The sequence below is a fragment of the Martes martes genome, assembly GCF_963455335.1.
Source record: "Martes martes genome assembly, chromosome: 6".
NCBI classification, from domain to species: Eukaryota; Metazoa; Chordata; class Mammalia; order Carnivora; family Mustelidae; genus Martes; species Martes martes.
This window is the reverse complement of record NC_137893.1, coordinates 117,729,379-117,752,874: the sequence shown is the minus strand read 5'-3', so window position 1 is coordinate 117,752,874 and position 23,496 is coordinate 117,729,379. Positions and strand designations below refer to the sequence as shown.

The window sequence follows — 23,496 nt, the reverse complement described above, 5'->3', positions numbered from 1 at the left end:
ACATTCCCCTCCACCCTACAGCACCGAGGCTAGAACTCCCGTGGGAAGCGTTTTAGGCCGAGAGGGATCGGTTACTCCACCCCGCGGGGTTACTCTCCCCACCCACACCCACGCGTGTAGCGGACCAGAATCCACTCCGCGTTTTCCGAGGAGCGCGGGGTTCCCGCCCTCTCGTAAGGGGGCGGAGCAGGAAGCCGCCACTTCCGGTTCTAGGTTCGGCTCTCCCGGGTTTCCGGCGCCCGGCGCTGGTATGCGCGCTCCCTTCGGCTTACCCCCGCCCCCCGTCCCCCGCCCCACCGAAGCCCGCTGCTAGAGGGCGTCCTGCCCGCCTTGAGTGGCGCTCGACCCCCACTGTTCCGGAGGGTTGGGTGTCGCCAAAGCATTTGAGAGGTCGGGGGTAATTGGAAGGGACCAGAGGTGGCTGTAAGTCTTTTGTGCTTGCTTGCAAAGGGGACCCGTGGGGTAGAATGAGACACCCTGTTGGGAGCACTAAAACACAACTTTATTCCCACACGATTAGATCGCTTTCCGCGTGGGTCTAGCCGACTGTCCGCCCCCTCGGAGGTCCCCAGGCCAGCTGCCGCTTCCTTCATCCCGTAGTTCTTTGGTCGAACACCTGCTTTTGAATTCTTAGGACAAGAAAAGGACTAATTTCTTGTGTTGAGCGCCCTCCAGTGGGCGCCCGGCCCTCTGCCGGATTGGGGACACAGCAGGGGACAGGCACGTTCCTGCCTTTGAGGAACCGACAGTCAGGCAGGGAAAACAGGCATCTGACAAGGACTCGCACAATCACTTAAATACAACTGTGGTGAAAGGGACACGGGTTGGTCTGAGGGAATAACGAGGCTGACCTGGTCTGGAGCCTAAGAAGGGCGGGGGTGGACCAGACAAAGGGAATAGACCAGGGAAGGTGGGAGCCATTGGAAAAAAAGAAAATCGACATTGGTGTGACACTGAAATAAGGGCTAGAGGGTACCAGGTAGGATTGAAGAGGCAAGTGGTGGCTCCAGAGCGGGAGAGGCCTAGGCCAGGACAGGAAATGGATTTGGCTTCTAGAGCACTGGTTCTCCAAGTGTGGCCCTTGTCCCGGAGGTCCTGGAGACTATTTCGGTGGGTGTGCGAAGTTAAGGCTATTCATAACAATATTGCCTTTTTCACTTTCTCCAAAATATTGTACCACTAGAGTTTTCCAGAAGCTGTCTACTGACATCATTGTCCTCACAGCTAAAAGAACGCAGGCTTGCTTACTAAGCAATTGATGCTACTAGAACTTAGTAAGCATAATTTACTAAGTTCTAGTAGCATAAATATCTGTAGTTTATCATCCACATAACCAAAAGCTCTCTAGCATTCTTGACAATTCATAAGCAGGCCTGCGATTAAAAATTTTTGAGAACCACTGCCTTAGAGCTCTAAGAAAGGAAATGCTATAGGTTTGTGTCCTTTGATAAAGCGTTCCAGCTGCTCTGTGGAGAGAGGGTGGAGAGAGCATGAGCAGGTGATAGTGTAGTATTTGGGGGCGCTACTGCAGTAACTCAGGCCAGAGATGATGGCGGCTTCCCCAGGATGGTGATGAGTGCCCTCACTGTACTTTCTGGAAGAGAAAAAAAAAGGAGGTGAGGCATTCCAGGTTTTAGAAGACAAGGTGAAATGCTCATGATTGGTCCAGAGATAAATGAACCCTCATGGGCACAGAGGGTGGCAGGGGAACGGGGCTCCTAGTTTCTGTGGGTTTTCTGGCTGGCAGACACTGGGCGGAGTGCTTTCGACTAAGTAATCATTTTCATCCTTACGCTCAAGGAAACTGAGGTGTTAAGTAGAACATTCAAAGTGGCAGGAGTTAACCCAGGTCTGTGAGAATTCCAAATCCAGGGTGGACTTTGCATGAGGAGTCCCTGGGTGAGGAATTACAGGGAGATGCTCAAATGAGAATAGAAAGAAAAGAAATAGGACTGTTACCTTCTCCTCTGAATCCTTCGAAGTGGACTTGTAGGCAACTGTGGAAAGAGATTGAGAAGGGATAGTATGAAGTAGTGGTAGGGCAGAGGGATAGGTGGCAGGCTACTGGGAGTAGGCAGGGACTGTCACTGTGGCAGTGAGGTGCACACTTACCGGCCCAGCCCAGTGCTTTGATGAGCCCAAGGAGGAGAAAAGCAGACAGGAAGAGGCCCACACCGTCCTCTAGTGAGGGCCCAGAGAGACCTGGCAGGTGGAAGGGGGGAGAGTGAACTCAATATCTTCCCGGGTGCCAACATCCACCCCCACCCCACCCCTGGCAGCTCCATCCTCCTCCTGACTCCTACCTGCCACCTCCAGGGTGACCTCGGCACTGCGCCCCAAGGCGGGCAGAGTCTGGTGGTAGACACGACAGGCGTAGCGTGCCCCATGGTGTTTGGCCATGACCGGGATGGGCTGCAGGTGCGCGGAGAGGCTGACAGAGCCATCTGAGTGGTGGCGCAGGGCAGAGAGCCACCTCTGCCCCTCGGCCTTCTGAAAGCTGCCCTCTGGGCCGCCCCGGAGCTCCCACTCCACCTCCAGGCCCTCGGAAGGATAGTAGTGGGACACGTGGCAGACCAACTCAGGGGGTGCCTCCCCGGGGGCAGCCCATACAAGAGGTGCCGGCGTCAGGGAGACTTTGGGGGGCTCTGGGGAGAAAACAGGAAAGGAGCATGGAGGGAATCAGTCCACGTCTGTCCTCCCTCAGAGACCCTTAGTTTGCCCTATGCTTTCCCCCAAACTGAGATGGGTTTGGATTTTTTTCTTCCAGGATGGGGAACCCGCTGTCTTCCCACTGGTGCTTCATAGGAAACCCCATGCTAAAACCCTTATTCTCAGGGATGTCCTATTCTTCAGATTCGAGAACCTTCATCCCCATCACTCAGATTCCCAGGGACCTCCCCCCACTGCCCCTCTGACTCCGAGCGACCCCCATCTACCTCCTGCCACTCACGCAGCACCGTCTTCTCTGCCATCATGGTGTTGCCCAATCCCTGTGCCCACCGTTGACCCGTGGGGATCCCTGTACCCAACTCACTCTGTACAGCAAGCTCCAGGGTGACCTGTCCTTGCAGGTATGGCAGGTGTATAGTGGCGAGATAGGCACCCTCCTGGAAGGGCCGTACCGCAGGCAGCCAGAGGGTCCCATTTCCAGTCCACGGACCCCACGGCTCATCATCATCCCAGGCGGCAAACGCCACGGCCCCCTCTCGGGGAGTTGGCATCTGCTCACACAGCCCTGGAGTTGCAGCCAGGAGCAGGTGCCCCTTTCCCAGGTGCTGGTGTCGCCACTCCAGCCCAAAGGGAGGGGGACCTGGGGCCAGAGATGTAGCAGCCTCAGAGGTGGGGGGCATGTAGGCAAAGTTCAAGTCCAGCAGAGCATCTTGTCCCAGCTGAATCCGAGGGATGGGGCTGTGGGTGAGGACAGTCAGCACAGCTGGGGAAGATGAGGAGCAGAGGGAGTGGAAGGGGCAGGAGGGACAGAAAGAAAGAGGAAAAAAAACAGAGAAATAGAATTATAGGGAGGACCCAACTCAAGTTCACCCACCCCTCAGAGGACACCTCCTTTTCTGATACCGACCACCTTCTAGTCCTCCCTGCAAATCCCCCTTTGTTCTGGGCCTGCATGGGACCCAGGGTGGCTAAGTGAGCAGACAGGTCCAGAACAGGGGCAGTGAGTAGGCACAGCCATTGAAGGCTGGTCTGAGCACAGAGCCCGCTCAAGTTCTGGGGTCAGTGGGCTGAGTGCACTTCTGACACAGCCTGAACCAGTCCAGCCTCCATGCCCCACCCTTAAAGAGCCAGACCTTTCTTGGTTCGCTCGAGAAGACTGGGATAACTCAGGCTGTCAATCCTCTGGTGCTGTGCAGAGCACTTACTGACTCTGGAAGGTTCTGGCCCTAGCCTAGACCTGGACACAGACCTCTATGCTCTGCTGAGACAGGGATGCTAGTTAAGTTCCTGGAGCTGGGCCGCGCTGGTTAATCCCTACTCTCCCACTATTTATACGGCCCCATGGGCTGGTTGTTTCAGTTTGCCATGGCTCAGCTTAGTCTCCTAAATAATGAGATAATAATGATGGTAATTGGGCGCCTGGGTGGCTCAGTGGGTTAAGCCGCTGCCTTCGGCTCAGGTCATGATCTCAGGGTCCTGGGATCGAGTCCCGCATCGGGCTCTCTGCTCGGCAGGGAGCCTGCTTCCCTCTCTCTCTCTCTCTCTCTCTCTGCCTGCCTCTCTGTGATCTCTCTCTGTCAAATAAATAAATAAAATCTTTAAAAAAAAGTAATAATGATGGTAATAGTACCTATCTCATGGGGTTGTCATGAGGGTTAAATCATTTAGTGCCTCTTGCTACCAGATTTATTCAGTTCCGGCATCTGGATAACAAAGACACCTACATCTGGAAGGTGCTTCGAACAGGGCCCAGAATACAGTAAGGCCACCAGTGTTTACAGTGATTACATCTAACTGTCCGTCAGACCAACTTAACGTGCCCCAACTCAACAGCATTTCTGCAGCATTCCCTCACCCCGCTCCAATGCCCATTCCCCCACCCTGATGAAGGATCACCAGTAGCCCCCCAGACACTAAAGGCAAACACTTGATGTCACTAAGACTCGTCCTCCAATTCTCTCACTCGACTAATATTTACCGAGCACCTATGATGTTCAAGGTAGAGGACAGAGTGGTGAATGAGACAGGGACTGCCCTCAAGTTTCTTACGGTCTAGTAAGGGAGACAAAGGAGCAAATTGGCAAATATAACATACCATGGGCTGTCCCCACCAGGCCCTAATTCAGTCTTCCTGAGAGATCCCACCTCTGTCTCCAGCTCAAGTTCTCACCAAGATACATAAGGACAATTACAACCTCCTCTCAGGTCTTCCTATCCTCAGTCTCCCTCTTCAATTCATTGTCCACGCTGGAGCCACACAGTGTGGCTACAAGTCTGAGCCCGTCACGTGCCTGTTTAAAAAACCCAGCTACCAACGAAGCAGGCAACTAAGGCACAAGCTGGAGCTCAACGAGCCAGGCTCAATCCCCAGCCTGGCTTCTTACAAGCTGGTAGTTCTTGGACAAGTTCCCCAAGTGCTCTGTCTCAGCTCTCTTCATCTGTGACCTGGGGAGGATATCAGTACCTCGTTCTTTTGGTTGTTGACAGGAATAAATGAGGTTATGCCAATAAAATGCCAGGACCTGGCTATAGAAAATGCTCAATAAATGTTAGGTGTTGCTATTTTCAGTACAGCCATCATCCTCCTCACAGTCTTGCTGGGTATCTCAGGAAAATCATTCAAGCTCTATTTTTCTCATCTGCCCAATGATCTGATCCTTGCCTACCTTTGTAAGAATCAAGTAAAATAGCAGGCTTTTGGGAAAATGACATGCGTGTGTGTGCACATGTGCACACACACACACACACAAAACTTCTGATGATTCACTGTTACCTATAAAGCCCAGATCTCAGGGCACTTGATAATCTAGCCCCCAACCCACCCTTCCAGACTTCTCTTGCACCCCAAGAACCAGCTCCAAAGAATCCCTTTCTGTGTCTAGTAGAAACTCTAATCATTGGGCCTTTCTTTGCTATGGTCATAAGGGTCCTTCGGGTCCCTCCCCATTTTCTCCCAAATATTTAAATACTCCGTGTCCCTCAAGGTCAGTTCTCCTGCTCCTTCTTCCCAGAAATATTGGTCCTTCACATAAAAGTATTACATAATTTTCAACTGTGATTATGTAATTTTTAATCGTAGCTTCTGAGCCCCACAAGATGAAACTTCTCTCAACCTTATGGGACAGTTTTTGTTCACTAAAGTAAAAAGGTAGGTAATTCATTTATCAAAATCCAGAAACATACTTTTGAACTGTTAAAAACAATCCACAGGATTAATAAAATCTGAAGGTTTTATGGCTTAATTTAACCCTTAACCTAACAGAACTCTTTCACATTGGTTGAAGGAGCAGTTTTAGACGTGCATCCCACAAGCAGGACTCCAAAAAATACAAATATAAATTCAACAGACCCAGAACCCCAAGGAAACTCATACCTGTTTCTATAGCTTGCGTTACATAGGTTTTTGCTTTTCTGTTAATAAACTGAATGGTAGGAGCACTTGGGTGGCTCAGTCGGTTAAGCTTCAGGGTCCTGGGATCAAGCCCCATGTCAGGCTTCCTGCTCTGCAGGGAGTTGGCTTCTCCCTCTCCCCCTGCCAGCTCCCCCCTGCTTGTGCTCTCTCAAATAAATAAATAAAATCTTTACAAAAATAAAATAAAGTGAATGGTAGTAATTATTATAAAGCATTACTGAAAAAATTTAAGTCCAAATCTAATCAAGTTTCTAAATCTATCCAATTCAAAGGAAGTATGGAGGGAAAGGAACAAGGAGGAAAATGGCACAATGAGGAAACACTCAGCCAAATACAGAATATGGGGAGTTCTACAGGACAAGTGGCAAGTCAAGAGCCTTTCAGGGGTGCAGGGCAATTACAGAATAATGGAGACTTAAGAGACAAAACTGTTATGGACTCCATGTCTGTGGTACTCCTGCCCAAGTTCATTTGTTAAAGCCTTAACCCCCAATGTGACTATACTGTTGACCCTTGAACAACACAGGTTTGAACTGTGAGGGTCCACTTATATGCAGGTTTGGTTTTTTTAACAGCACAGTAATATAAATGTATTTTCTCCTCCTTGTGATTTTCTTTTTTTTGTGACTAATTTTCTTAATAACACGTTTTCTCTAGCTTATTTTAAGAACACAGTATGTAATACATACAACACATGAAATATGTGTCAACCAACTGTTTACATTTTCAGTAAGGTTTCCAGTCAACAGTAAGCTATGAGTGGTTAAATTCTGGGGCAGTCAAGTGTATGCAGATTTTTTACTGCTGGGGGCGAAGTCAGGACCTGTGACCGCCTCCCCCAACCCCCCACCCCCACTCCTCCACACACACGTTGTTCAAGGGCCAACTGTATTTGGAGATAGGGGCTGTGAAGAGGTGATCATGATCAAATGAGATAATTAACATAGGGCTCTAAAACACCAGAGCTCCTTCTCTCCTCTTTATGAGGACACAGCTGGAAGTGGCCACGTACAACCACAAGGGCTGAGCTCTCTCATCAGACACCAACCCCTCTCGCACCTTGATCTTAGACCTGATCTGGGACTTCTAGCCTCCACAGTTGTGAGAATATAAATTTAAGACACCCAGTCTATGATACTTTGTTATGGTAATCCAAGCAGATCAAGAACCAAATGTAATACACAGAAACCTCTTTTTGATCCAGATTCAAGCAAATCTACTGTAAAATAACATCACTGAGAAACTGGGGAAATTTTAATATGGGCAAGAAATGAAGTGATATTAAAGAATTGTTGTTTGGTTTGTTATGACAATGGTTTGGGTTTTTTTTTAAGTCCTTATTTGATAAAGATGCTTACTGAAGTAATTAGGAGTAAATAATATGATGTCTGATATATACTTTAAAACACTTCAAAAAAAGCAGGGGCGTCTGCGTGGCTCAGTCCTTAAGCGTCTGCCTTCAGCTCAGGTCATGATCCCAGGGTTCTGGGATTCCCCCATTCTCCCTCTCATATTCCCTCTGCTTGTGTTCTCTCTCTCACTGTGTGTCTGTCAAATTAATAAATAAAATCTTTAAAAACAAAAAAAAGGAAAAAGGTGGGAGAAGGGTTGGCAAAAAATGTGGTAAAACCTACTAACCACAAAAATGGGGGATGGGTCTATGAGGTTCATTCAATCATTCTCTACTTTTACGTGTCTTTGAAATTTTCCATAAATGTTTTAAAAGAACGAGGAGAATTAAAAAACCATACACACGAAGTATGTTAGGGCAGGTATTTAGCAACAAACATTTTAAAGTATTTTCTAAGAAATACTGTATAAATGTATATTAGCAAAATTACCAATGATTTGTGCCCCTAAAAGATACATTTTATTTATTTTTTAACGATTTTTAAAGCTATTTATTTGACAGAGAGAGATCACAAGGAGGCAGAGAGGCAGACAGAGGGTGGGGAGGCAGGCTCCCTGCTGAGCAGAGAGCCCGATGCAGGGCTTGATCCCAGGACCCTGAGATCATGACCTGAGCCGAAGGCAGAGGCTTTAACCCACTGAGCCACCCAGGTGCCCCTAAAAGATTCATTTTAAATTTTACGTTAAAACCACTTTCATTTTCTTCAATCCCCAATCAAGTAGAAATGCTTGAAAAGGAAGACTGAGCACAGCAACTAATTTTTACCCCCAGGGGTCTATGAGCAGCAGAAAATATTCCCACCCGGGGCACTCTAGGGCTCCTATCCACACTTCTCTCATGGCCCAAACTATCTTCCACTCTACAATTAGCCAAGACAAATCTTCCAAAAACCTTCTTGAAAGCAGAATCTACATCTGATCACCTTCCTGACCCTTAAAAGTGCCCAGGACCATCTCAGAGATTCTGATTTAATTCACCCGGAGTGGGACAATTCAGTATATTTTAGAGACTTTTCTTTTTTAAGATTTTATTTATTTGACACAGAGAGAGAGCACAAGCAGGCAGAGCATCAGGCAGAGGTAGAGGGAGAAACAAGCCCCAAGTGGGGCTCGATCCCAGGACCCTGGGATCATGACCTGAGCTGAAGGCAGCTGCTTAACCGACTGAGCCACCCAGGCACCCCAATTTTAGAGACTTTCAAGAGGACTCTCTTATTTGCAGCCTGGACTGAGAACCAACTGGGCTCAAATTTCTCCTTGGTACTAATAAATATTTAATCGGTGAATAAATTAACAAAGTGTCTCCCCTGAGAGTCACAACAAAGAGAAAGGCACATGGGAAATAGCATCCACATTTTATAGCTGGAAAAACAGACTCAGAGAGAAAAGCATCTTCTCACCCCCCACCTTGGTTAAGCCGGCAGCCCTGTGAAATATTCCTGCCTGCTGGAGAGAACTACTCTCCCGACAGGGAGCAGTTTGCCTCTGCCCCTGCCTAGGATGGGGCCTGGGAACTAAGAAGGACCACATAGGTAGAGGTGATGAATGGGAGCTGAGTCCCTTTCCCTGGTCCTGGGGTGATTCACTCTGGGTGGCAGGAAGGTGGTCCTGGGGAAGGGAGAAGGGAGGGTTGGCCTGCCAGTTGTGCTGTGTTGTTTGGCAAAAAATGGCACAAGACGCACCTGGCTGGCCCAGTCCAAAGAGCATTTTGGCTCTTGATCTCCGGGTCTTGAGTTTGAGCCCTATATTGTGTATACAGATAATTACATCTAAAACTAGGTAAACTTAAAAAAAAAAAAACCCAAAAACAAAAACCTCACAAGACTGAGGGAAGCCAATGACTCTACTGGTATCCTACCCCACCCTCTGCTGTGAGAACGGTGAGCCCCCAGGGACCCCGGTCTTGCTTTATCCGCCCACTCCCTCTCAAGCCTCAGCTCGGCAAAGTGCCAGATCCCTGCCAGTCAAACCGCGCTGCACCAGCTCATGAGCAATGCCGGCGGTGGGAGCCATCAGGCCTCCTGTCTTTTCCACACAGGCCAGCCCACCATTTGGTGACCACAGAATCAGTGAGTGCTCATGAGCCATAGGGAAGGGGCTGGCAAGAAGGGTCGACGCACTGGAGTGCAAGAGCCTTTGCCTTGCTAAAGGCCACAGCTCCAGATGTGGGCACAGGTGGGGCTTGGACGCTTGAACGCCGGTTTCCGAAAAAGCGAAAACCGCAAAGATGGCAGTGTCTACCTAGCAAGACACAGGCCTGGAACGAGAGAAGAAAAAAGGTTCCCGCTTCTGAGCTTCTCCCAACCCCATCCCCTTACAAGTTTGTCAAGGTCCCAGGACAGGAAAGTCAGGCTTTCTCCAAAGCTCAGCCCTCCGGAACTCCACGAAGCCCCGCCCCTAAAGGGAGGATTGTGATTGTTTAAAACTCGGCAGGAGCGAGAAGAAGCTGTTGAGATGGATTAAACACTCCCAGCCGAACCGCCTCGCCTTTACAAATGAGGAAACTAAGCCCCGATTGGGGAAACGAGTTCACACGGCGAGTCACGGGCTGATCCTGACCCTCAGAATCTACCCACTCTTCTCCACTTCCACCCCCCTCCGCCTGCCCCTCTTACCTGTTGCCAAGGTGATGAGAGCAGGCTCGGGCTGAGGCTCGGACTGTACTCTCAGGAGGCTGGAGAGGCGGAAGATCGGGCTGGATATGCTGACCATGAGCCAAGTCCCGTCCAGGGACCTTGGGCAGCTCTGCTCCGGGGTCAGGCCCCTGGCCCAATTCGCCGAGGCGGGGAACGGGACGTAGTGGCTCAGCTCGCAGTGGGGTGCGGCGGCGTCCGACGGGTACCGCCTGAACGCAGCCTGGAGCGCTCCCGCGGGATCTGTGAGCCGGGAGAAGGGAGTTGCTGCTGCAGTCGCCGCCAGGAAAGGGGCGGGGAGAGCAGCGTCCAGGGAATCCCGAAGGCACAAAACTACCCGGCAGTGGGAGATGTAGAGGTAATCCAGACTCATTTTACACGGGGAAACTGAGGCCCGAGATCACAGCGCGACCCAAAGAGGAGGGGGTTTCGGTGGAAGTGACAGAGTTGAGGGCGAGTCCGTGGTAACTCACCATGCACTTTGAGGTAGAGCTCGGGTTCGAGGTCCGGCCGGGGAGGTGGTGTCCCCGGGCCCTGGCGCAGCAGCAGCGCGGCGGGTTTCTTGGTCAGGCGGCCCCCGCCCGCGTCCTCCACCATCCAGCACTCTATCACCGCGGGTCCCGCCGAGACGGCGGTCACCAAGGCTGGGGGAGAGGGGCGCGAGTGAGGGGGCGACACGCCCCCCGCGTCCGGCGTGTGGTGGGCTCACTTCCCTCCACCTCCCCCATGTTCTTGGGCCTTTGAGTCTCGGGGTTCGCTCACCCAAAGCCACGGCAAGGAGCAGAGACAGGGGCTTCATGGCGCCGCGATCTGCTCAGCCCCGAAGCCTCCACTTCTCCCTTTCACTTTCACTTTCCTTGAAAGGCCGGCAGGAGAGGCGGAGGAAGTTCCCTCTCTGGTAGGGTGAGGGCACGCGGGCGGCAGGTGCTTTCCGCGTCGGCCGGGCGGGGATCCCGAAACAGTAGCTCCGGTTCTGGTCAGGGGACCTCGGGCCGGCCCCGCCCTCTTGGACTACACAGCACCACCTGGTCCCGGGGTGCTCCCCAACCCCAGGCTCCTCCTCCCTCCGCCCCCTCCCCCCAGACTCTACTTCCCAGAGTTCAGTTACTCCGCCCTCCCCCACCTGCGCCCGGGCCCCAGCAAACACAGAGGGGCTGTTGGTAAGCCGAGTGAAATGACCAATAAATATTTTAATCACCATTTAAAAAAAATAAGATTTAAAATAAAAACCATGTACTCTTACGACTTACTCCCTCTTCGTCTTCACTCCCTCCTCAATGAGAATCCAGCTGGGGCCCCCCAAGGAGGGATAGGAGGGATGAGGGTGGAAATATAGGGCACGTCCTTAGGGAGGTGGGGTGGGTTCTAGGACAAGGGTGGGGCTCAAAGGCCTGGTCCCCACAACAACACAAACACAGACTTCAGGTACAGACTACAACCACCTGACCCTTGACCCTGTGACTCCAGGATGCTCCACGGGCCCCCCTCCCTCCCCCCACCATATGTGCCCTAGTCTGGAGCTGGGGGCTTCAGTGCACCCATCTGAGGGGAAGGGGACTTAGTTCCTTGGATACGTCATGGGAGAGGGGCTGAGGAACGGACTGGGGTGGCCGATGGTGCAACATGGTTCCCCCCTCCAAAATATATACAAGTCCAGTGAGATAAGGAAGACATTAAGCATGGTGGGAGATCACCTGAGGCCACAGCACCCCTGCCTTGTGCCCCCTGCTTCCTCCATCCAGAAAGCCACCTCCAGGAGCCCGCCCCTTCAGTTTGTTCCTCCACCTCCACCAAAGCCCATCTCCACCTTGTGCACACTGGGTGGGGACCAGACCCTTCGGCTGGACTGGGGCGTGGCCCCACTCGCCTCATCGCCACTGCCCCCGCCCCCGCCCGGGGACTCTCTCTTGGGTGGCAGGGCTGGCCCTACCGGGCCCCCGGGTCCGGGCCCACTCCCGCCCCCGCCCAGGCGGTGCCTGCGCTCACAGTGTCCCCGGTGGCGCATGAAGCTGTCTCGCCACATGAACTTCTTGGCGCAGACGCCACACTCGTAGGGTTTGAGGCCCGTGTGCGTCTTCATGTGCTCGGTCAGGTGGTGCTTCATCTTAAACTTTTTGTTGCACACGGGGCAGTCAAAGGGCCGCAGGTTGAGGTGCATATTCACGTGCCGATCGCGCATGCTCTTGTGGGAGAAGGCCTTCCCACAGTGGCACAAAAAGATCTTATTCCCATCCCCACTGCCTGTCCCTCCAGGGGTCCCCCCGGCACCACCCGGCATGCCCAGGGCCCCAGCGGAGGTGCCCCCCAGGGTCACAGCCCCATGTTCAGCTTGGTTCCCAGGTGGCTGGCCTGGAGCCTGTGAGGAGGAGGAAGATGAAGACGATGGGAAGACTAGGATCTGGTTGCCCTGCATGTCCAAGGGAAGCAGGGGCCTCTGAGGGTGGGACGGGGCGTAGGAGGAAGGGGTTGGCCCCCCTGAATCATCAAGCCCTGCCCCAGGACCCCCACCCTCATAGGAGCCAAAGTCATTGGAAGACTCACAGAAATTGACCTGCTCCTCTCCCTTGTCCGGAGGTTCAGTTAGGGTCCGGACATCACTTATGCTAAGGGTAGCCTCGGGTCCTCCAGCCTCGGGAACCCTGGAGCCACCCCCCAGCTCTTCATCTTCATCATCCTCACAGGTCAACACCAGGTCTTCCTCCTCCTCATCCTCTTCCAGATCTGGGTCTTGGGGAACCAGGGGTGCTGGTGCTGGGCTGTTTCCACCCCGCTTCACGTATACCCAGTGCTTCTGCGGCATGATGCTGGGCGGTGCGTAGGTAGGCCGCCGGAGCCCAGCCCCGGGAACCACAGCACCCCTCCCATCGCCACCATCGTCACAAAGCTCGTCTGCCTCCAGCAGCAGCTTCCCCGAGGTGGCTCCCCCACTGCCAACCACAGGGGCTGGGAATACAGGGCCACCTCCTCGGCGCTCCCCGCTGCCCACTGCAGAAGCTGCAAATGCCTCTTGGGAGGAAGAAGAGAAATCAGTGGACTCCCGGGGGCTGAAGTAGTTGCTGCTGCTGGGGGACTGATTCTCACTGGCCCGGCTGGAGGCATGAGAGCGCACAGAGCCCATGGTGGCGGGGCCCACAGTGGCCCCACTCCCTGATGGGAGCCCAGCCCCAGGGACAGTGGCAGAGGTGGCTGCGGCAGAGGTGACGGTGGTGCTGGTGGCCGAGGCCCGGCCTTCGCGGAGGAGTTCGGTGCACTTATCCACGATGTGCCACATTTGGAGCACTGACCCCACTGTGAGGAAGTTGACAATGTCAGCAGCAGCCATGCTGAGGCGGCCAGTGTAAGCCGAAGCCAGGACAGTCTCGAAGGCGCCTGGGTCCATGACGCTGGGCAGCGAGATGGAGGTCATGCCCTTGAGTAAAACCTGGTCGTGGAAGTAAGGGGAGGAGGCAGCCAGGACAGCACGATGAGCCCTGAACTCCCGGCCCTGCACTCGGATGGACACATCGCAGAGCTGGCCCTGTAGCCGCTGCTGATTGAGGGACTCCAGGAGGGCACTGGTCACCTCAGGGAAGGACACGTGTACCACCGCAGCTGCAGGCAGGGGCAGTGGGGGTGGGGCCAGTGACAGAGGCAGGGGCAGTGCTGCCCCACTGGGAGAGAGAGGAGATGGTTCCATGGCGTGGAGGGAGGGGGTACCCCCCCAGCCACAGCAACAAGGGAAGGAGGAGGGCGGCCGGGGGGGTCTCTGGGAAGAAAAAGAGAGAAGAATGATAACATCTCATAATGACAAAGTCCTTCCCTTTACAGTTTAAAAACATCACACCCTTTATCTGACCGATTCCCCACAATAGCACTGTAAGGTAGGTATCCTCTCAACCCTATTTGATAGATAGCAAACTAAGGTTCAGAAAGTTAGGAGATTATCCAAGATCACACAGCCAGTAAGTGACAGTGTCAGCAAACGCATAAGTCCTGACTCCAAATCCAGCGCGCTTTCCTTGGAGACTAGAAAAATAAGGTCTTGGGGAGTGGGGTGCCTCTCCTTGTAATTTCCCGTTTGCCTGAGAGCCTGACTTTCCAACATTTACCTTATTGGTGTTTTGCACCCTTTTATTGGGAGGGGGGCAAGTCTGCTCCTGTACTGAGAACCATCCCCCTCTTCATGTGTTTTTTAGCCTATCCCCCCCACCCAGCTCTTTCTCGAGCCAAGGCCCCCTTTGCCCCCCCCCCCGGCTTACCTCTAGCCCCGCCCCTTCAAGACACGCCCCTTGGCCCTTTCGGCCCCGCCTCTCCAAGACCCACCCCCGTGGCCCTCTCGGCCCCGCCCCCTGCCTACCCCCGCCCACACCGGACCCCGCCCCCCTCTGCTCCGCCCCAAGCGCTACTTCGACCTCCTCTCCCACCCGGAAGGCGCCCCCCAACCCCGCGCGTCCCCGCTTACCGGGCCGCGCGCCCCCGGGCCCCCCCGCCCCTCACTCGGCGGCCAGAGCAGCAGCCTGGGCCCCTCCCGCCGCCATCTTGCGCCGACTCCCTCCGCCCTCCGCCTCCGCTCCGCCTCCCGCCCCTCCGGCTTTAAAGGCACAGGCGGGCACCCCCGCCCGTGCCGCTGGGCAATGCTTGGCCGACTCGGACACTTCTCCTTTAAAGAACAGCTGTCTCATTCCACCTTAAAGGTAACAGGCCTCTTCCGCTGCTGAAGAACTCAGGACTTGGTGGTTTGGCCGAAGCATTCATTTCCCTTTAATTCTGTAAGCCTGTCCTTCCCATTGGCCAAGGGCCTTGGCCATCGCTGCTTAGGGTCCGCCCCTGAACTGTGGCCATTAGCGGGTTGGCGCGATCTAATTGCCCTGCTCTCCCAGCTTCTGACCGTCCCCCTGAAACCCCGCCCCCTTCCTCCAGGCACGGATTGGCCAAATAACCTTGAGTCGGCCCCTGATTGGCCTTTTTACTCCTACCGCTCAAAGTGAGAAAGTAAAGCGTATTCCGGACGCCGAAGCACTTTTTTTTTTTTTTTTTTAGTGCCTGGCAGAGGGCAAGGGGAAGGCCTGAGGGCGGGGGAACTCCGAGAGAGGCGATCTAAGGACAGGCTACAAAGGACAGCTCCAAGGTGTTGCCAGGGGTCAGGGAACCCTGAACCTGAGAACAGCTGGTGCCAAGCAGTGAGTATGGAAGGACAAGGAAAAGACAAGGATACAATAAGAAAAGAATTTTATTGTTTTTTAATGTTTCTGTGTAAAACTTAAGTTTTTGTTGTTTTTTTGTTTTTTTTTTTAAAAGAAACACCACCAAAAGGCGATTAGCTCAGTCAATCCCTTCCTCAGTGATCAGCTTCCCACCATCCTCCAAATACTATCCCAATACATTTTGTTGGAAGCTGGCAGTGGGAGGAGAGGCAGCTAATCAGAGTCTGAGAGCACGATGATCTCCTCAGGATCGCACTGTGTGGCCACACTCATCTGCAGGGGAGTGAGAGATGGAGTCAGAAAGAGACGTCTGTCTGGAATATAGGGGGAGTAGAAGCGGAGGGAAGGACTTATCAGAGATTAAAAACAGGGGTGAGGAAAAAGGGAGAGAGAGGATGTGGTGCGTGTAATATTCAGATGGAACACCTGAAACTAAAGAGACAATGAAAGAGAATTAAGTTAGGGAAAAACTGCCTCCCCCTCTTACCTTGTAAGTACCAGGCCGGGAGGGTAGTGAATGGGGGGTTTGGGACAACCGGGCTGGAGATCGGCTACAGAGGGAGCTGGTCACCAGGCCATGGCTAGGAGAGTCCACCCTCGTGGAGGAATCAGCAACTGGGGCCATGGAAGTCAGGGGAGAAGGTGGGCTAGACAGGGTCGGTATCTTCTTCCCATTTTTCTCATGCACTGCCCTTTGCCTTTCCACATAGCTAGGGACAGAAACACAAATATGTAGGGGAGGTTATGGAGAACCTGAGGCTGGAGGGGTCTCTCCCAGCAGACCCAGTTCCACAATATTCCTCTCAGAAAGCCCCCTGTAATCTCTCCTTGGCCTCCCTCCTCCTCATCCTTCTCGTTGTTACCTGTTTCCTAATGGCCCTGCTCCAATCTGCTTCTCTTTCCGAGACTTCTTGCAGGGGGGACAGGAATCTCCCCAGGTATGAGGAGACACACCTCCATTGAAGGAAGTGGAGGTGACCATGGCTGCTCCATTCTCCAGGACAGAGGTGAGGGGGTCCTCTGATTGCTTCCTGGAAGAGGAAATGTCCCTCTCCTCAGGGGAAGGGGTGGTATCCAGGGGCAAGGCTTCAATCTCTAGCTCAAAGAGCTGAGACACAGGACTCTCTTCCTCCAGGGGTAACTCCTCAAGGTGTTCTCCATTGCTTTCAGCATCTATGCTGGAGGGGGCCAAGGGCTCTTCTGATAGTGAAGATGGTGACACTATGAGTCCTTTGTTTTGCTGCTCCCCTGCAGACCTGCTGATCCCTCTGCTAGGTTCCAGATTCTTTTCAGTGGACATCCGTGGTGGGGACATAGGGCTCTTGTCTCCATTCTGACCTGGAAAAGAAGAAAAGAGGGGAGAGGTAGCGTGAGAACTTGGAGAGAGATTACTGCTGAGTAAGAGGAGGAAGGGAAGGGTCTCAAACAGGTGGCTCATATCTAACAGAGTAGAGGGAACTGACACAGGAGGAGACTGTTCTTGACATACCTGCTTCCTCCTCCTCCTCCACCTCCTCCTCCTCCTCCTCTTCATCGTCCCCCTGACCTTCCTGCATCTGTTCAAGATCCTCCTCTTCTTCAGAATCTGTGGCCTCCTCTTCTTCTTCCTCCTCCTCCTCCTCCTCTTCCTCTTCTTCCTCTTCCTCATCACTTTCCTCATCTTCTTCATCATCAGTCTCGGGCTTGGAGGTGGTAGGGCACTCCTGGGATGCCATTCCACTAGGGCCCTGGAGGACAAAGGAGTTCCTCTAAGGAATCCCTTGCCCCATAGGGTCTGGTTCTCGTGTTCCTTTTGCACTCTTCCCCCTCGGGGGACAGGGGGCGGGTACGGGGGTAATCCCTGCTGGCCAGTGCAAGGGAAGGACAAAGTCTGTCTGAAGGCTTTATCCCTTCCATACCTCACCAGAATCCAGGGAGGCTTTGGGGGGGTCTGCAGTGTGGGAAGAGGTAGCTTGAGGAAGCCGAGCTCTTCTCTTCTGTCTCTCGCCCTCCTCACTCTTGTCTTGCATCATTGCATATTTGGAGATGACCTCATCCAGACGGCTCATAGCCAAGCTCCGGTTTTCTCGCAGGCGCCGGGCTAAGGCAGGATCCGACAGTGCCGGGTCAATGCCTACGGGGGAAGATATAAAGTCAGAGTACTCAGCCCAAACCCTAGAAGACGGGACTAGCGAGATGCCCCCCTCCACCAAACATCTGACATATAAGGGTTACCAACAGGCATCTCACTAATCCCTACCTGGCCTATAGTCATCTGTAAGGTGACAGCCAAAGTTATAGATGAGATCAAGGTGGCGTCGCTCCTGTAACCTGATGCCCACATCTCGGAAGGCATCCTGAGCCATGAGCTGGAGCTGCTGTCGGGGGAGGCCAAGGCTGTGCCGAGCAGCTGCCTTCTCCACGGCCCGCAGCACATCTCCATAGTCAGGGAAGGTATCTGGCCCCGGTTTGTTGATGAGCCGCTCAATGCGCCTGTTGACCTCTGGGTAGCGGGTGCCACGGTAGGGGATGCGCTGCTCTATGACACGGCCCGTCAGGGAAGAGCAGTCTTTGAGCTCACACAGCCGCCCGAAGAGGCGGATCAGCTTACGCTTCAACCTTGCTTCCTGCAGGTATGTGGAGTCGGGGTCGTCCAATTCTGAGAGATCCAACTCCTTTTCCTGCAGCCGCCGGATCTCTGCCACATAGAGCGCCAGCAGCTGCTCCAAGCGCTGGATCTGCCGCCGGGAACCACGGGTCCTTGGGGCCTCAGAGGCAGTGGTCTCGGCATGTGTGGGGTCCGAGGAGGGGTCTGTGGGAGGGTTATTCCCAGAGGGTTCACTAGAGGTGGTGGCAGCAGGGGCCAGGTTCAGCTTCTTCTTGGCTGAATGGGCCTTGAGAACAGTGCAGAGCTCATTAATGTAGACATAGAGCTTAGCTGGCCGACTCTGGGCCCGAGAGAGGACCCGAGAGAGGATGTTGCAGAACTCCGCCGAGGCCAAAAACAGAGAGTGGGCACGCTGCTGCCGGTTATAGAGGAATGGGACCACCTCAGGGTGGTCTGCTGTCTGCGTCTTACACAGTTCAAGGAACTAGAGGGTTCAGAAGAAGAAGGGAGGGGGAAAGAGACAAGGGGAAGGGTTGAGAGAAAGAAGGCAAGGCGGGGTTAGTGGGGAAGAAAGGACAGGAGAGCCAGTCAGCCATCCCCCTCCCTGGGGCACAAGAATCTTCTCCCCTAAAGCTCACCTCTTCAAACAGCTTCTCATTCTCCAACTTGTAGCATTTCTTGCCGCCAGAACTACTGCTTCCTCCAGCCCCATGGGGCTGGGAGGAGCCAGGGGCTTCTGCCCGGGGTGAGGCCGGATTGGGGGGTGGGTGGGAGGGCCCTGGCTGAGCAGCTGCTTCATCTTCGTCATCATCATCCAGCACAATGATGCTGTTAGCGGTGGCCATGGGGGGATCAAATCCCCCGGAGGGAGGAAGTGTTGGGGATTTCGGGATTCCTGCTGGAAGGGGATGGGGCCTCAGAAAGAGCCCCTCCAGCACAGCCCATCCCTTCATCGCACACATTTTCGTCTTCTTGGGCTCCAGTAACACCCAGCCCTGCCCAACAGTGTCCTCACCGCCTATCTTCAGCAAACATTAGTACCGGACGCTTTTCTGGCCTTTAACTAGGGGGGCCCCAAACCACCTGAAAACCTTAAGTTCCCCCCCCCCCCCCAGCTCCACCCCTCCTGTCGATATCCTGTCTCTGGTTCTTTTCCCCACTATCATCTCTTACTTGCCAAGTTGATTCTTCCAACCCCTGGACCACCTTCCGCATTGCACTCTGGATTTCCTGACATTCCCTCACACAGACACCACACCCCCGTCAGCACCACCTCCCGAGCCTTCCCCCCTTAGCTCTCAAGCACGTCAAATCCACACCCTCACCCCATCCTGAAGAATCACCCCCAACTCCGAGACTCTCTGAGGCGAAGGAGGTTCCCTCCCAACCACCCATTCCCCCTTCGCCTTCCTGAATTATCTTCACACTCCACCCTCTGACGGGTCTCCTCAAACCCGGGCGTTAGGTTGGGAGAGATCTCACCTCAAGTCCCCTCCCTCTTACCCCACCCGATTTCCCCCATTCTCTCTCTGTGACCTGTAGCCGATTGCGAGCCTAGCGCTGAACTCTCCCGATTCCTCTCTGATCCCGACCCCGCGTCCGACCCCTTCCCCAGAATGAGCTTCCCGCCAAGTCCCCCTCCCCCAGTTCAGTCCCCCGACCGCCCCACTCCCCTTCAGGGATTGGAAGGAAGGTACCACAGCTTGCCCCTCAGACTCAGCGTCCGGGACTCCCCAGTACCTCTCCCTCGACATTCCCGCCCCCGCCTTCGCTCCCCGCACGGTCCGGCCCCCACCTCAGAAACGGTCTCTCGAGGCGACCCTCGCTGCTGATCTCAGAACCTCGCATGGTTCCCTCCGCCTTCCTTCCCCCTCCCACCGCAGGCCCTTCTCTGGACCGGAAGTTGCTGAGTTTCCGCCTACAGCCTCCCAGACGCGGCCATATTGCCGTACGGCGCTCGGCCCGGCCGCGGCCGGAAGTGGCGGTAGGCCCGCCCCCACCTCCAGTGTCTCCCACACGGTCTGCGGCCCCCTTTCCTGTGACCAGTAGAGGGCGGGCTTGTCACCTCAGGGCGTCCCGAAGTACGGGGGCGCCATCTTGCCGTACGGTATTGGCTACACCCGAACTCCGGCGCGCCGCCGACGGAGCTCTTTTCACCCGGTGCTTCTGCGACTCCACCAATCAGAAACTTCCTGCATCCGGCCCAACCGTCTGCGGGTCGCGTGCGGGAAGGACTGAGCCACCTTTCCAAGTAGGGGAGGGGGAACGGGACAGGACAGCTAAGAAACTGGGCCCTCCAAGACTGCGCAAGGGTGCAGGGAAGAGCGAGATTCTCTTAAGAGGGGGACAAAAAACCCCTTTTCCTTCCGTTAGGCCATTGGCCAGCCTTCCGGCGCTGCTTTCCTACCTGCCTTGTACCCTCTCCACGGCTTAATCAACTGTGCCTGCCCCTTCCCTTCTGCAGGCTGCGCACTCCCTTGCCGCTGTCCAGCAGCTACTTCTACTTCCAGGTTCTTTCCGCTCCCAATCGTGAAATCATAACACAACCATACAAATGAGCACAGAGCGCTATACAAATGTGTTGTTATTATTGCTATTGTTATTGATGTCTCTTTAAGCGCCTCCACGGAACTAATGACCAACCAAGTAGGTGGTACCTAGGTGGTTCTCCGTTCTTTTCTGGTGGGGGTTCCCGAGTTGTGGGCAGTGATGACCTGGAGGCCGAGTTTTGTCCAGGAGCTCCAGGGCCTTGGGACAGCGATATGGGGCGGGAGCTTTGAGGAGAAGCTGTGCAAATTGCCGCTGTGAGGGCTATCAGATGAAATGAGACTTCTAAAATACCTTGGGTCTCAACTCCTCTCCTCCTCTTCCTCTGGGAGAGCTGAGGAAAGAGACAAGAAACTGATTTTGACGCCGGCCTCGTCCCCACGCTCATCTCACTCAACTTCAGGAGGGCCGGAAGGACTCGTGGAGGCCAAGCTGGGTCCAAAAATTAGCTTATGGGGAAGTCAGACTGGTTAACACGGAGATTCCCGTCTCCTGCAACCTTTCACATTCGACAAGTGGTAAGCATCTTGCCACTTTCTAGGACCGCAGAGGTCCTTACATCCGTAAGCTCTCAGAATACCAGAAGCTCAAATCCTCCCTTCCATTAAAGAATCCCACACCATGTCTACACCTATAGTCTTCAAATTAGGGAACATGAAAACTCCAAGAGGGTACTTAGACTTAGAGGAGCTGGAAGAATTTAATTTCCAGATTCTCAACTTTTGCAAAATTGGTCTTACTGAGTAAATGCCTGCAGTAGAGTTTCTCCCTCTTCCCATTTCCTTTTATAATAGACTATCTCCCTCTTAAAGAAAAAAAAAATATGCAGTCATACCTCATTTTGTTGTGCTTACAGATATTGTGGAAATTTTTTTTTAATAAATTGAAGGTTTGCATTGAGCAAATCTTTTGGCAGCATTTTTCTTTTTAAAAAAATTATTTTAAAGTAATCTCTACATCCAAGGTGGGGCTCAGACTTACAACCCCCAAGATCAAGAGTTGCATGTTCTATAGACTAAGCCAGCCAGCTGCCCCTATTGGCAGCATTTTCTTAACAGCATTTGCTCATTGTGTGTCTCTGTGTCACAATTTCGTAAGTATTGCAATACTTCAAATTTTTCCATTATTTTTACATTTGTTATGGTGATCTGTGATCAGTAGTTTTTGATGTTACTATTGGCATTGTTTTGGAATACCACAAATGACACCCACATAAGACAGTGAACTTAATAAATATTGTGCACCAACCAGCTGTTCCCCCACCTCTCTCCCTCTCTTCAGTCTCCCCTATTCTCTGAGACACAACAATATTGAAATTAGGCCAATTAATAACCCTACGATGGCCTCTAAGTGTTCAAGTGAAAGGAAGAGTCACCTCTCACTTTAAATCAAAAGCTAAAAATTATTAAGCTTCGTGAGGAAGGCGTGTTGAAAGCTGAGATAGGATGAAAGCTGGGCCTCTCATGCCAAGCAGTCAAGGCTGTGAATACAAAGGAAGAGTTCTTGAAGGAAATTAAAATTGCCTCTCCAGAGAATACATGAACGATCAGAAAAACAGTGTTATTGCTGATATGGAGGAAGCTTGAATGGTTTGGATAGAAGATCAAACCAGCCACAACATTCCCTTAAGCCACAGCCAAACTCTCAGAGGCCCTAACTCTTCAATTCTTTGAAGGCTGAGAGAGGTGAGGAAGCTTCAGAAGAAAAGTTTGAGGCTTACAGTGGTTGGTTCATGAGGTATAAGGAAGCCATCTTTATAACATAAAAGTGCAAGGGGAAACAGCAGGTGCTGATGTAGAAGATGTAGCAAGTTACCTAGCAGACCTAGCTGAGATAATTAAGGAAGTGACTACACTAAACAGATTTTCAGTGTAGATAAAAGAGTCTTATATTGGAAGAAGATACTATCTAGGACTTTCATAGCTACTGAGAAGTCAGTGCCTGGCTTCAAAGCTTCAACCGACAGGTTTACTCTCTTGTTGAGGGCTAATACAGCTAGGGACATTAAGTTAAAGTCATTGCTCATGTGCCATTCTAAAAATCCTAGAGGCCTTAAGAATTATGCTAAATCTACTCTGCCTGTGCTCTATAAATAACCACAAAGCCTGGATGACAGCACATCTCTTGACAACAAAGTTTACTGTTAACATCTACTGCTCAGAAAGATTCCTTTCTGTTACTGCTCATTGAAAATGCACTTGGTAATCCAAGAGATCTGATGGAAATGTACAATGAGATTAATATTGTTTTCATGCCTGTTAAACACAGCATCCATTCTTCAGACCATGGATCAAGGAGTAATTTTGACATATAAGTCTTATCACTTAAGAATACATTTCATGGGGCGCCTGGGTGGCTCAGTGGTTTAAGCCGCTGCCTTCGGCTCGGGTCATGATCTCAGGGTCCTGGGATCGAGTCCCACATCGGGCTCTCTGCTTGGCAGGGAGCCTGCTTCCCTCTCTCACTCTCTCTGCCTGCCTCTCTGCCTACTTGTGATCTCTCTCTCTCTCTCTGTCAAATAAATAAATAAAATCTTAAAAAAAAAAGAATACATTTCATAAGATTGTTGCTGGCATACATGGTGATTCTTCTAATGGATCTGTGGGAAGTATACTGAAAACCTTCTTGAAAAATTCATCAATGTAGATGCCATTAAGAACATTCGTGATTCATAGGATGAGGTCAAAATATCAACATTAAGGGGTGCCTGGGTGGCTTAGTGGGTTAAGCCTCTGCCTTTGGCTCAGGTCATGATCTCAGGGTCCTGGGATTGAGCCCCACATTGGGATCTCTGCTCAGCGGGAAGCCTGCTTCTCCCTCTCTCTCTGACTGCCTCTCTGTCTACTTGTGATGTCTCTCTCTGTCAAATAAATAAATAAAATCTTTTTTTAAAAAATCAACATTAATAAGGGTTTTGAAGAAGTTGATTCCAACCTTCATGGAAGACTTTGAGGTATTCAAGATGTCAGTGGAAGAAATAACCACAGATGTTGTAGAAATAGCTAGAGAACTAGAATCAGAAGTGGAGCCTCAAGATGGGACTGAATTGACTGC

At 52.5% G+C, this 23,496-nt stretch overlaps 3 protein-coding genes across 8 annotated transcripts; all 3 read right to left on the bottom strand.

Annotated features, from left to right (window-relative positions):
* Positions 1–482: 482 nt before the first annotated feature.
* Positions 483–11,140, bottom strand: TAPBP (TAP binding protein). 2 transcript variants are annotated; one of them, XM_080805205.1, is made up of 8 exons: positions 10,888–11,140; positions 10,599–10,769; positions 10,108–10,368; positions 3,035–3,433; positions 2,304–2,645; positions 2,113–2,202; positions 1,960–1,997; positions 483–1,594 (listed from the first exon to the last, which is right to left on the bottom strand). In XM_080805205.1, the coding sequence occupies exons 1-8, from the start codon at positions 10,922–10,924 to the stop codon at positions 1,583–1,585; spliced, it is 1,350 nt and encodes a 449-aa protein (XP_080661331.1). In that variant the 5' UTR covers positions 10,925–11,140; the 3' UTR covers positions 483–1,582. The 2 variants fall into 2 exon arrangements, with proteins under 2 accessions (XP_080661331.1, XP_080661332.1); XM_080805206.1 differs by lacking the exon at positions 1,960–1,997 and having other exon boundaries at positions 1,402–1,594; positions 10,888–11,069.
* Positions 11,141–11,295: 155 nt separating this feature from the next.
* On the bottom strand, positions 11,296–14,642 carry ZBTB22 (zinc finger and BTB domain containing 22). The gene is made up of 2 exons (XM_080805200.1): positions 14,567–14,642; positions 11,296–13,870 (listed from the first exon to the last, which is right to left on the bottom strand). The coding sequence occupies exon 2, from the start codon at positions 13,799–13,801 to the stop codon at positions 11,894–11,896; it is 1,908 nt and encodes a 635-aa protein (XP_080661326.1). The 5' UTR covers positions 13,802–13,870; positions 14,567–14,642; the 3' UTR covers positions 11,296–11,893.
* A 674-nt stretch (positions 14,643–15,316) lies between these two features.
* DAXX (death domain associated protein) lies at positions 15,317–19,772 on the bottom strand (the record flags this gene model as incomplete). 5 transcript variants are annotated; one of them, XM_080805193.1, is made up of 8 exons in its annotated part: positions 15,317–15,581; positions 15,796–16,018; positions 16,172–16,646; positions 16,798–17,035; positions 17,207–17,421; positions 17,548–18,379; positions 18,534–18,723; positions 19,691–19,743. In XM_080805193.1, 8 exons carry the CDS (start codon positions 19,741–19,743, stop codon positions 15,522–15,524), a joined length of 2,286 nt encoding a protein of 761 aa, XP_080661319.1. In that variant the 3' UTR covers positions 15,317–15,521. The 5 variants fall into 5 exon arrangements, with proteins under 5 accessions (XP_080661319.1, XP_080661316.1, XP_080661317.1 ...); XM_080805190.1 differs by having other exon boundaries at positions 15,322–15,581; positions 18,534–18,793; positions 19,691–19,772; XM_080805191.1 differs by having other exon boundaries at positions 15,322–15,581; positions 18,534–18,790; positions 19,691–19,760.
* Positions 19,773–23,496: the final 3,724 nt, after the last annotated feature.

Excerpts from the sequence above, each read along its gene's own strand:
- TAPBP (XM_080805206.1), bottom strand. The coding sequence starts at position 10,924 with ATGAAGCCCCTGTCTCTGCTCCTTGCCGTGGCTTTGG. Across the intron at positions 3,434-10,107 it reads TCTCATCACCTTGGCAACAG|CTGTGCTGACTGTCCTCACC; the intron begins GTAAGAGGGGCA and ends CATCTTCCCCAG. Across the intron at positions 2,646-3,034 it reads CCTGGAGCTTGCTGTACAGA|AGCCCCCCAAAGTCTCCCTG; the intron begins GTGAGTTGGGTA and ends TTTTCTCCCCAG.
- ZBTB22 (XM_080805200.1), bottom strand. The coding sequence starts at position 13,801 with ATGGAACCATCTCCTCTCTCTCCCAGTGGGGCAGCACTGCCCCTGCCT.